A 13,209-nucleotide genomic window follows, 5' to 3' on the forward strand; every position below is an offset into this window, starting at 1 on the left:
CCAGCCTGAAATAACACATTCAATCAAGATGTTTGGCTATTTTACGCCACCTTATATCTGGAGTAATTGTTTGTATTTATTTTCTTTAATGCATTGTCAGTCAGGGTCATGTGCAATAAACTGTATTAGTGAAAACGGTGCAGCACAAAATAAGTACTATTGAAGACAGACACTGTTTAAAGTGCTTTCAAAACCAGTGTTAATGAGAGATATTTAACAGCTTTAAACTATGTCTGAACTGACCTGGAATGCATTTAATCTAATCCAGCAGTCCTTTAATTATCGTTAATTGCCCGTACTCTGTTCAATGTCAACGTCTAATAAAAAGGACAGTGTTGTTTTCTCGTTAGTGTATTCTAGAACTGCAATAGGCCCTGGACTTCATCATGTGTAATTTGTTCAAACGTTTCACTGCAGCTTTGCCACTGTGAACTAACTGTAGTAACTAAACAAGAAAGGAATGTCCTTCTTCTTTTCTTTTTTTTTTTTTTTTTTATAAACTACAGATGAATCATTTGAGTTAAGACCGTGAAGAAACTTATGATTCCAGAGCTCTTCATTGATCTTGTTTTGCACAAACAGCGGTGAAAGCAAATCAGCGTTTCCATGCAGTTAGAAAGGCTGTGTTTTTATTTCTATCCAGATAACAGGATTGGATCTCAGTTTAACTCTTCATACTGCAGCAGCAACTCAAGTTTCCCTATCAAAACAGGTTAATTCTGAGAGGAATACAACTATATGAGTAAGGAATTGCTCTGAACAATAATCCATCTTCTCCTGGCTGCCACTAAGTCGTTTCTTGCTAGTTTTATGCTGTTAAAATGGCTTTATTGCTTTCAGAAATTAAGACTCCACTTATTGCTTAATAGGCTCTGAAATTATTCATTATCATCCTCATTAGTGACAATAGATTTGGTGAATATATTATAACCACTGTACAGCCATTGCTATTACACTGCTATTATACTGATATTACAGTGCAATAATACTAATAATAGAAATAGCTGAGCTCTGTCAGTGGAATGGCATTTTCAGCAGAAACTACTGTATTCACCAAACTGCCCTCTAGTGTTCAATATGAAGTACAGCAGTTTAGTGATTAACGTTTAGTGATTAGTGATTAACTACTGTACTTCCCCTTTTTTAATACAAATTGCGTGCAACTAACTATTTTAAGTTTTGCTGTAACTGTATGTATTTATTTTGTTGTCCTAAACTCCTTATAAATGTATTTATAACATGAAAGAAGCACAACACAAAGAGATAACATTTCCGACTGCTGCAGAGTCCAAAAAGCAGATTTAAAGGCAAACGCAGCATGATCCTGTTCATTGGCAATGCATGTTAAACTCTTTCTATGCCACTGGTACCTTACAAAGATGTACTGGGAGTATTGCTGGCTAAGCGAAGTGTGCTCTGTCCAGACGTCTCAATCAGGTAACAGCTGCATTACTCATTCATGTCATTGGATTAGGTGCAGTGTCTAATGTGTATCTGTTCTTTCTCATTCAAAACAGGGAAATAAAAAAAAGGGTGATTAAGAAGTGATCGATTGAATCAAAAGAATGTCCAACTACATGTTACTTTAAGTGCTGGGCCATTTACCAAATGAATATGTCCACTAACTAAGAATGGATTTATATAGAAGAAAACAATAGGCGTTTCTTGGAATATGTTAATGTTGGTCAAAAATTTTAAATATATATTTTTATTTATCTATCTTTTTTTTGTATGCAAGAAACGTATTCTCAGGTTAACAAAGTAAATCATTTCCACACTACTGTAAAATGAGTTACCTAGTAAATGCTGTTTTTTACTATATAGAGCAAAGGTTTAAAATACTAAATGCCAAATACTGTACTAATGTGGCTTTGCCCTATTCAACTGAAACTCTTTTGGATGTTCAAATCAAGCAGTAAGTTGCACAGCATAACAACTCATTTTCTTCAACGTGACTTATTCAGGGTACTGCAGATAATCTACAGTACATGCATTGTAGAAAACATTCTTGTATAATGAAGTGTTTGTTCTCATGTTTACTGTATCGCTGGCATCAGTTAGAACAATTTTACTTAATGACAATAATGAGCACCAGAGCAGGATAATGTCTTGAGACTTAGACATGGGTGGCTTGATTAAAGAAAGATAATCATGTTGCCAATCCAGGCTGAGACTACCTGATAATCCATGACCCATGCTATTCTGTGCGGGAAGCTTTTTAAAATAAGCAGCCAGGATACAAGCAGCTGAACTTGCTTGATCACTACCTGGGGTAGCGTTTGTAGTGTCAGACTCTTTTAAGATTTCACAATCCTTGACATACATCCTGGATTAATCTTGGATTTAGGGCATCTTTAATTACTGTATATATTTCCATTCGTTTGAGTTAAATTCATTACCAGATGTCTAGTCAACAAAAATGAGATCATTTGAAAATGCACAGTATGCTTGTGACAGGCTGGCGAGTGGATAGAGGCCCAGAGACAGACTGAAGTTCAAAAAAATAACTATTTTATTATAAATAAACACAAAAATAAAAGTGCACAAGGGCAAAAAATAAAGATATTTAAACACAAATAAAGCTAAAAGCAAAACCTGCAAAAATACAGATTTCCAGGCTGGGCGATGCCTTCACTGGAAAAAAAATTCACCAAACCAACAACCAATAACCAACAACCAACAACCAACAACCAACAACCAACAACCAACAACCAACAACCAACAACCAACAACCTGCTTCCTCAGCTCCCTCCGTCTAATGGGAAGCAGAGGCCTCCTTTTATGTCAGGTGGCTGGGCACTGATTGATCGTTAATTAACCTAATCAACTAATCAACCCCAGCCACTTGAACATAATAAACCCAGGCAGGTAGGGGAAATTAACCCCATCCCTGAGTTCACTGGCCAGCCTTGTTCATCCTGCACTGATATGCATTAACCATCTACCGCTGGGATCAAATGTTAACAAAGCTGTCAACCAGAAGAGTGTCTGCACTGGGATCACTTGTAGTCAAGCAAAGGGCATCTACAGTAGCTATGAATGGGACCATTTATTATTTTCTTTCTATTTTTACTTCTTTCAAAAGGGAGCCTTTAATATGACTGGATGCATGGAAGGTAACCCGATCTGAATACAGTAGTTTTAGATATTCAGAAACATTCACATCTTAATGTGAGCTACTGTACTTGCAGATCAATGAAATCTGGAAATGAAATAATAATGCAGTCTGAAATATATAACTAGGCTTGCTACTTTGCGATATTAATCGGTTCAGTAAAGTTTGACTGAAATTTATATAGGATAAACATCGATAAAACCACTCGCTATTTTTTATTTCCATACCAAAAATAATAATTTAGCAATCTATAGTTTGTTTAGTTTTTATACTTACTGTGTGTCCTGTTTCCGTTCCACTCTGAATGGCTAGGGGTCGCTATCAATCATCTCAGTGATCCGTTGCAAACGTAATACCGATCCACAAAAAGGGAAACAAAACTGAACCAGGTAACTACAGACCAGTAAGCCTGACTTCTATTATATGCAAACTTATGGAAACTATAATAAGATCCAAAATGGAAAATTACCTATATGGTAACAGGGTACTGGGAGACAGTCAACATGGTTTTAGGAAAGGGAGATCGTGCCTAACTAACTTGCTTGATTTTTTTGAGGATGCAACATCGATAATGGATAATTGCAAAGCATATGACATGGTTTATTTAGATTTCCAGAAAGCTTTTGACAAAGTCCCGCACAAAAGATTAATTCTCAAACTGAACGCAGTTGGGATTCAAGGAAACGCATGTACATGGATTAGGGAGTGGTTAACATGTAGAAAACAGAAAGTACTGATTAGAGGAAAAACCTCAGAATGGAGTGTGGTAACCAGCGGTGTACCACAGGGATCAGTATTAGGTCCTCTGCTATTCCTAATCTACATTAATGATTTAGATTCTGGTATAGTAAGCAAACTTGTTAAATTTGCAGACGACACAAAAGTAGGAGGAGTGGCAAACACTGTTGCAGCAGCAAAGGTCATTCAAAATGATCTAGACAAGATTCAGAACTGGGCAGACACGTGGCAAATGACATTTAATAGAGAAAAGTGTAAGGTACTGCACGCAGGAAATAAAAATGTACATTATAAATATCATATGGGAGATATTGAAATTGGAGAAGGAATCTATGAAAAAGACCTAGGAGTTTTTGTTGACTCAGAAATGTCTTCATCTAGGCAATGTGGGGAAGCTATAAAAAAGGCTAACAAGATGCTCGGATACATTGTGAAAAGTGTTGAATTTAAATCAAGGGAAGTAATGTTAAAACTGTACAATGCACTTGTAAGACCTCATCTTGAATATTGTGTGCAGTTCTGGTCACCTCGCTATAAAAAAGATATTGCTGCTCTAGAAAGAGTGCAAAGAAGAGCGACCAGAATTATTCCGGGCTTAAAAGGCATGTCATATGCAGACAGGCTAAAAGAATTGAATCTGTTCAGTCTTGAACAAAGAAGACTACGTGGCGACCTAATTCAAGCATTCAAAATTCTAAAAGGTATTGACAGTGTCGACCCAAGGGACTTTTTCAGCCTGAAAAAAGAAACAAGGACCAGGGGTCACAAATGGAGTTTAGAAAAAGGGGCATTCAGAACAGAAAATAGGAGACACTTTTTTACACAGAGAATTGTGAGGGTCTGGAATCAACTCCCCAGTAATGTTGTTGAAGCTGACACCCTGGGATCCTTCAAGAAGCTGCTTGATGAGATTTTGGGATCAATAAGCTACTAACAACCAAACGAGCAAGATGGGCCGAATGGCCTCCTCTAGTTTGTAAACTTTCTTATGTTCTTATGTTCTTATGTTAGTATAGTTTCACTGTCACTGTCATTTTACCCAGTTCTGACAGCTCTCGTTAACTGAAGCAGCGCCAGAATGCTCTCATTCGTTTAAATGACTGTCAATCATCAAGACCTGTACAGACTGTTCACTTTCAGCTCAAGCGCCTGTCATTCAAAGCGTCTACTTTTGAAATTAACGGGTTAAGGTGCAGGTAGGCTTAACTGTATTGAGTATTGTGCACAATCCCCTGACCAACGTCATCACCATCTGCCTTACCTTCTTCAAGTGACTACAGCTGTGCTAAAGAATAAGTGCAAGTTAGTTCAACTATCTAATATTTGTTCTGTGCATATTATTTTTACTTGTAAATTTATGCTATAAAAGTCTGTGCAATATACTTTTATATGCTGCGTTTTCTAAGGTTTATTTAAGACGATCTTTATCTTTACAAGGTATAGCTCTGCTGTGACCCAACATTATTTCAATTAGAATGTTGGTAACTATGGCTTTGTTGCATGTTGAATATGATAAAGAGCCTTTGCTAAATGAGACGTTTCTCAATGGCATAAAAGATTTCACTTTTTTTAAAAGCATAATGGACAATTTCACCCATTATCTGCTTGAAGTGAAAAATAAAGACCTGAAAAAAAGGTAAATTCTTTCTAAAATAAAAGTCGATATTAATTATCGATTTGGCAAAAAAAAATTAAATCGAATCATAGCAAGCCTAGTTATAACTGAGACTGTAATAATATAAGCTTAATCATTTGAACAACGACTTAATGAACAAGGTACAAAGTTAGTAGTAATGTCAAGCAGGATCTGTTTGTGCTTTCTTTTACAAAGTATTTTCTATTAAGACGAAAGTTGGCTTCATGTATAGGGCTCGATTGACTATAATATTAATCTAGCCACTAACAATGGTTTATGGTTGACATGAGTGTTTCCTGTTTATGCTCTGGTTTACTCAGAATCCTGTTAATAACCATACGGAACGCTACTAGAACGGAGAGTAGCCAGTGTTCTGGGCCATTAAAGGCCCACTACTCTGGTACTCTAATGAAGTTTGAATGCTAAAGATCTGTTCAGACTTGAAGCAGCAAATCAATCTTTGATATTTTTATAATTCATCACTACTGGAATGAAACCGTTATATCTTTTTAATGGACTGTGTAAAAAAAAAAGGTAAAATTGACAAAAGCCTGACTGGTTCGGGCATCAGTGTAAAAATCTGCATCCCTAAGGATCCCATCCAGTGGACTCATTGCACAGTACGTATATACAGCGCTTCACAGTCGATTCCAGAAACCAAATTTCACAAGAGTTCATATTAAATAACAGCATTTAAGAAAAAATAAATCAACAAGCATATGGAGATTCCATTATGCAGTACATGTCTTTCCATCCTATCCAATATCAGCATATTGTATTTAATCAAATCTCTGCACTGTTAGCCTTTATTATATTTAAATGTTTAAAGTATGAACCAGCTTCCAGCAGGCACCTCATCCATCTTACCAAATCACATCAGTGCTTAAGGGTTATTTCAGCATTTGCAGACAAACTCAATGGGAAAACTTCAAATGTACATACAGCTATGGCCAAAAGTTTTGCATAACCAATAATTTTAGGATTGAAACATAATTTAAAAAACTAAAACTATATGAACATTATTTAGATCTTTTATTCAACATCATGCAATCAAAAAATATCGCAAGAGTCTACCGGAAGCCATAATAGTGCTACAGTATTGCATGTTAGATGTAGAATAGATTTAGATTTTGTCAGTTTTTCATTAAGTATATGGAAAACTACAAAGCGGCACGTAATTCAATACGTTAACGTAACATTATTCAGCTTCATGAGGAAAAACAGTTCATTCTATAGGGTGATGATGCAAAATGGTTGGCCGTACGAATCAAGTATGAATCAGCTGAGCTAATTGGAAATATATATATATATATATATATTTATATGCTTTATTTACCTGACAGATCCCACTAATGCACATATCCAGGGAATCTGTCTTGCATCGAGTGCCGTCCAGCACTTTGGGCGCCAGTTCCACCACCTGGTTCTTCCCCCTAGCTTTGCACTTGAGCGCACAGGGAGCGGCAGGGTCATTGTAAACTGGGAGCCACTCGTATGTGTGTCCCTGGTATTTAACGTCATTGTGTGCCGAGCATTGCTGAGCTCTGAAGTCACCGATTTCTACAGGACATTCCTAAGAGATTAGAAAAGATTAAAAATTCAAAGTCTGCTGCACCTTTATTAAATACAACTGAACATTAGGAAGCAATGTTGGTTTATTATCAAACACTAAAAAAATAAATAAACGATGTCCCCTTTCTTTTAAAAGAAAATAATTAAAATAGGCAGTTCAGAATTGAAAGTTAAGGAGTCTTATGGAGAGCTCAGTTGCCTCCCATTCATTTTTCAATCACTTAAAATGTAATTAAAATACAAAGGGTAGTGAAGGGTTTTTGGACAGCGTTAATGAAATGCTTGTAAAATAGACCTAATTAAGTGTCTTTTTACAAACAAAAAGTGTGGCACTTCTAGTCTGACACTTATCCGCTGGTTGTCCACTGAACACTTCAAGAAAACGTGTCCCTAATTACAAACAGCAATGAACTACATTAACCCCAAATAACATTTATGTATCTTATAGATCGATAAATAACATGCCATGATGTAAAAGATTCCTTAATCCAGACAAAACCCTTGCACTGCCTAAAACGTCTCAGCTCATCTCCTTGACCGGAATATTGTAAATATTATCCTGGGACCACTTCCCACTAGACCTGATTGAAGTTATTGCTAATGTATAATAAATCCAGATGAAACCACTTCAATGGTACAATAACGTTTCTCTTTTTGATTAAAATTGTGTCAGTATTATGCTGGGCCTCATTTCTTCCCTATACAGACTTGACCGAGATGGGCAAAAGTCAATTATAAACTAGAGATGACATTTGGAGGCCTTTCCGGTCCTCATCATTCCTCTAAGCGGAATGATGTAGCTTTACCATATGGCAGAGCTGGGTAACACCGGTAATGATAATCCAGGACATTCCTGCTGAATCAGGTAAATGACAGATCTTCTGCCTAATAAAACAGTCACGGCTGTAATGTTATACTACCTGTGAGAAATTGGGCTCCACGTCCTTTAACCCACAGGAGCCATATCTATTAAACCCCAAAGGTGTTAAACAGGTCTAGAGTTAGCCACTTCAGTAGAGATTATCCACTTTTGAGAAGGTCAGACAGAAAGCCACATTTTCCATATAATATGTGGTTAAACTACTCAGCAGCTTTCCACATAATTTGTAGACATTTCTTTTCACAATGTCTTTAATGAAATGTTCTTAGCCTGCTCTGTTAAAGACTTTCAAAGTTGTAGCATATACAGTACTGCTCACCCTTTAATAGTTACTGGGACATTACTGGGGAACAGGATGCCCTGATATAATACAGTACTTTTAATATCTGAGATGCAGAAAAAGTCAATGTTGAATTATGTCACTTACCATGTTACTGCATGTTTTGTATCTTATGTTTCGTCCTTCACAATTTCTGAAATAAAAACAAAGGCTATTAAAAAAAAGGATTAATATTTTCCCTAATGTTAATATTGTTAGGCAGGTTCTGCAGATATAACAGACAGATTCCAATATAGAACACAATGCAGATGATCTGCTCTGGTTTTAGGTAAGCCTACCCCAAGAGCAGGAGCTGTGGAAGCATTCTTGTTCATTTTTAGATTGGAATGGGTACTATTTACCTCACTCTGTGAAACAGTTTGGGCTGTGGATCTGAAGTACAAGAATTCTAGCAAAAAGAATCTTGCTTTGGTGAATTATTTTTTTGGCTGTAAGCTTCAGTTTTCCACCACAATGATGGAAAACCGTGCCCCACAGACTCTATAAATAAGGCACTTTGTTCCCTAATCCCTGATTCAATTATTTTCATGAAGTTACAAATAAAGTTACCTGTTTTTACACAAGAATGTGAGAGTGGGGCATGACACGGAATCACTTTTGACAGGTATTTCATTTTGAATCAAGTAAAACTCGACATCCCCTGTCAAAACAGTACTGAGCTTCACCTGCCAGGACCTGCGCATAATGAAGTTAGTCACTGACCGAAACCCCTGCTGAGCTTAAACTAGCAAATTCAAAACCCAGAAAGGATTGGAAAACATTTATCAGTATTAAATATATTCAGTGACTTTCAACTTGTATTACTTCCTTGAATTGGTATTACTTAACTTACCTGAATATATATATATATATATATATATATATATATATATATATATATATATATATATATATATATATATATATATATATATATATAGCCTTTTGCATCTGGCTCCAGGTTAAACTCTGAAAGCAGACATAACAAGAATTTCTGTACAAAACTTCATAAATGAAGCAGCGGTTAGTAAGAACCCCAAGGAAAACAAATTCAGCGACATAGACACAAACATTGTTGTATCTCATAGTAGTGGAATGAGAATACCAACTTCTGGTAATCTTTCAATGGGACATTTAAGCTGAGGAAACACAAAGACACGTTTTCAGGAACCTGGTTCCAGAAGACCGGGAGACCAAGTCTGAGACTAGTTTGCTGTCTCAAACCTCAAGTCTCCCCTGGTGTGCCATACAGTTGCCTGAAACATAGTCTCCTGAAGCCAGCTTCTAGTTCCTTCAGCTTTATTGGACTGCTACCACTATATAGTACTTCCCATTTTAGGACATGTTTGCTACCAAGTTTCAACAGCAGACTCGTGCAAACTACAGTGAAGACCTCATCTATGTAAAATATGTGACAACACTGGATTAAGAACAGTTTATATCTGCCCAGAGACTGGTGGAATGATATACACATTTTTGATTAATCGAATTTCACCTTTTGGCTGGAGTCTATATAAAACAGCATGCTCAGTCACTTTGTGTTACTATCAGCTGAATTAAGTCTCACCGGAGCCAAGAAGGCTTGTGAAAGTAAAACTGAGGGAGGATGAGGCAGGAGGCACACACTATGTTGTTCCAAGAACAACTCTGGACTGAGACATTTTACAAATTTCATCTCCTGTTCTGACTAGACACCTTAACAGTGAGAAGGACCGGTGAAATCATGTTTGAACAGATTCTAAAAATGTACCCCTTTGCATGCCTTTGCCATTTGCAGAAGGACTCTGTTGATCTTAAATCCAGACACCTGCTCCCTTCTGCTCTGTTTCATTTCAACAGATGCAACAGCACGTTAATAAGTGCTGCTGTGCTCATAAGGAAGGGGCTTGTTTTGCTCTGCACACTTGACGGAGTCCTGCATGGCTCATGAGGTTCTTCATCTTTGGTAACAAAAGTTGGCATGATACTCGCATTATTTTCAGCTTGCTGCTCACAATTTAAAGTATAAGTCTGCCATCTGACAATGATATTCTGACACAGCGGGCCAATTTTAAATCCGCTCTTTCAACAGTGCACAATCACGTTCAAAATCTTTTGAAAGACATATTCACATTTTTAAAGATAACAACAGTGTACCTGTTCCTAAGTAGACAAATAAATGTAAATCATTTCCCTATCTTTTTTTTCCTGCAAGGATTAAAAGAATATCAGTGTTTTGGCAAGAAATTTAGTATATAACTTTTCATTATGGAATGTACAGGGATTGATCTTGATTTGAAAGAAATATACACACAGACACACCCACGCGCGCACACACACACGTGCGCACACACACGCGCACACACGCGCACACACACGCGCACACTCATAGTTGGCTGAATATTTTGAATTTGTCAACATGCAACAGTCCTATAAACATCTCTGTTTAAGAATATGCAAATGTGACTCTTCAAAATAATTGAAAAGTGGAAATTATGCAACATACTCAAGTCTCTCTATATATTGTATGTCTGCTTTCAGTCAAGTGCCATGCTATAATCAGCAATTTATACGGCACTCAAAATCAAGCAGTGTGCATTGTGTATTGTTTTCATTGGTCTATGAAGCAAGCCTTACCCATCAGCATGCTTTTTAACAATGTGATTTAATGTGTGGTAACAATCAGGAATGAAATAATCCTTGTTTACCATGCTTTATATTTAATTCCATGTGATTGGCTCCATCTTTCATCGTCTTACATTGTGCAGAAGATCAATAGATTCAATTTCACGCAACCAAATAAAAGTAATAATGCATAGTAAAGAAGGCATGCCATTAAAATAAACTCACTACAATGGAATGCAAAAGCAATACTGCAGTGTCTTATAGACTTTGCTAAAGCATCGTCAAGCAAGAGCCATATAACAATAAAACATAACCACATACATATGGTAACAATAACAATGAGATGTTAGCAATAACCTACAATAAGAGCTTGTTTAACGTAGATTAGTTGCTGCGTGTTTTTTTTATTTATTTATTATTAAACTGCTGATGGAATTAAATCAGCCAAAAAAATAAATCTGTGTCAGGTATCATTTGCGTATCGAAACTTGTTTTTTTTTTGGTTTGTTTTTAAGTAACTTGATGAACTCAAAGAAGGGTAGTGCTGCAGTGCTGTATATATCTGCACTTGAAATCCGATTCAACCTCATTGTTTCTCTGAGAATGCTCAACCTTTCACTCTGGTGCTTAAACAGATGAACCTTGGAATTCTCCAGACTCACCAAATGTGTGTGGACTTTACCATGCACCTGATTATCTAGAAATACACTTGTATACATACCATTGTTTCCTGTGGTATATTACATCATGGCAAAAGCATAGTCAAGTGTCTACATAACAGTAAAATCACAGTAACGGTACGGTAGAGAGGAGAATCATATCATAATCAGGATACTTAGATGGGAATAACATGATAACATGCCAAATGACCATGCTAAATTGTCATATATTTAGCAATACTGTTTAGTAGTTATGGATCAAATTTTTATTTTAGAAGCCCATGCTGTATAAGTAAAAGAGCACAGTAACCCTATGCTGTGCCCTGCAGTGCCTCATTATATCTGTAATGAGGCGGTAAGACTCTAACCTTCCATTCAGACACCTCCGCAGCGAGTAGGATGCCGCGCCTCCACATGTGCGGGAACAGTCACTCCAGGAGCCCCAGGCGTCCCATCCCAAGTCCTTGTCCTCATCAGAGCGTGTGATCCGGGATGGCTGCGTGTGAGCAAAGCAAAACAAACTATTACACTGAGCCCTAAAATAACTTTACACCACTGCACAGCTTACCCATCCCATGGAAACATTTACACGCTGACCACATTAAAGAACACTACTGATAAGAATTTAAAAAAAAAAAGGCTAGGCTACATCATACAGTGATTTTAAATAAACCTAATGCTATACACTTGTATCCAAATTACAATTTAAAACTGGAAGTACAGTAAACAGACATAAAGCAAATTAACTACACATGAATAACTAACATTTAGTAACAATCACTGTACTGGGCTCTAAGATAATTATCCTGTTTAAATAAAAGTTCTGCCAGTTCCTATTTAACGATGCTCTTTTCCTCACCACCCTGTCATTCAGCATTAGGTTTGCTTCAAGGATAGTCTTTAAACAGGCCACTCTCTACCACATAATGTTTAAATAGCTGTCGTGGAGCCTTTGTTATGTTCTGCCCAATGGACCATCACTGTGTGTTCTGACATGTGCATTACATGCCGTGCTATTCATTCCTAATATTTATGGAACACATCAGCAATTACTGTCAAAACCTGTTAAAAGCACAAACAAAAAGGTATGCAACAATGTATGTTCCATCTTTAAATAAACTGCCCTTGGACAATTTCCAAAACCATGTCAGCCTTGTGCTGCTGAAACAGCACCAAACAGTAAAATTAAGAGCAGTGCATTTTGCTGTTAACCTTGATGGGTCTTCTAAGAGAATCAACTCAGCAGAGACAGGTGGAAGTATACGGTGACAAGTTTGTTTTTTTTATACCCAGAAAAAGAGAAAACTACAGCTAGAACACCAACACGTAGTTTTATTTCATTAATGTAATGTTTATAGAGTAGTGGCTTTCCAAGATACAGGGATTATTTAAAATGTTTTGTCTATTGCTACACTATCTACATTAATCTAATCTGCTGATTATAAAGCATGACATACATACAGTGACAAGCGAAGGAAAATGTTTTTAGAAACCAAAGATGTTAATGTAATGCCTTCCTCAAAATACATGTACAACAAGGATACATTTAAGAGACAGTACCGTTGGTAAAGCCTTGATAGAGCGGGCACTATCGCTAGTAGAAAAAAAGTCACAAGTAAGAGACATTTAAATTTCAAAAGCAGGGAGCTGATTGGCTGATAGTACTGAATTGTTTTATAAATTACA

The 13,209-nt window shown here is 36.7% G+C and overlaps 1 protein-coding gene across 5 annotated transcripts in view; it reads right to left on the bottom strand.

Annotated features, from left to right (window-relative positions):
- LOC121298852 (ADAMTS-like protein 3) overlaps nucleotides 1–13,209 on the bottom strand; it is a 126,964-nt gene that overhangs the window by 55,080 nt on the left and 58,675 nt on the right. For all 5 annotated transcript variants that reach the window (XM_041226103.1, XM_041226101.1, XM_041226104.1 and 2 more), the window contains 3 exons: nucleotides 11,892–12,019; nucleotides 8,369–8,414; nucleotides 6,826–7,062 (listed from right to left, as the gene is read on the bottom strand). In XM_041226103.1, the coding sequence (XP_041082037.1) occupies nucleotides 6,826–7,062; nucleotides 8,369–8,414; nucleotides 11,892–12,019 (411 nt within the window). The remainder of the gene's footprint in view (nucleotides 1–6,825; nucleotides 7,063–8,368; nucleotides 8,415–11,891; nucleotides 12,020–13,209) is intronic.

This window comes from Polyodon spathula, chromosome 24 (genome assembly GCF_017654505.1).
Source record: "Polyodon spathula isolate WHYD16114869_AA chromosome 24, ASM1765450v1, whole genome shotgun sequence".
NCBI classification, from domain to species: domain Eukaryota; kingdom Metazoa; phylum Chordata; class Actinopteri; order Acipenseriformes; family Polyodontidae; genus Polyodon; species Polyodon spathula.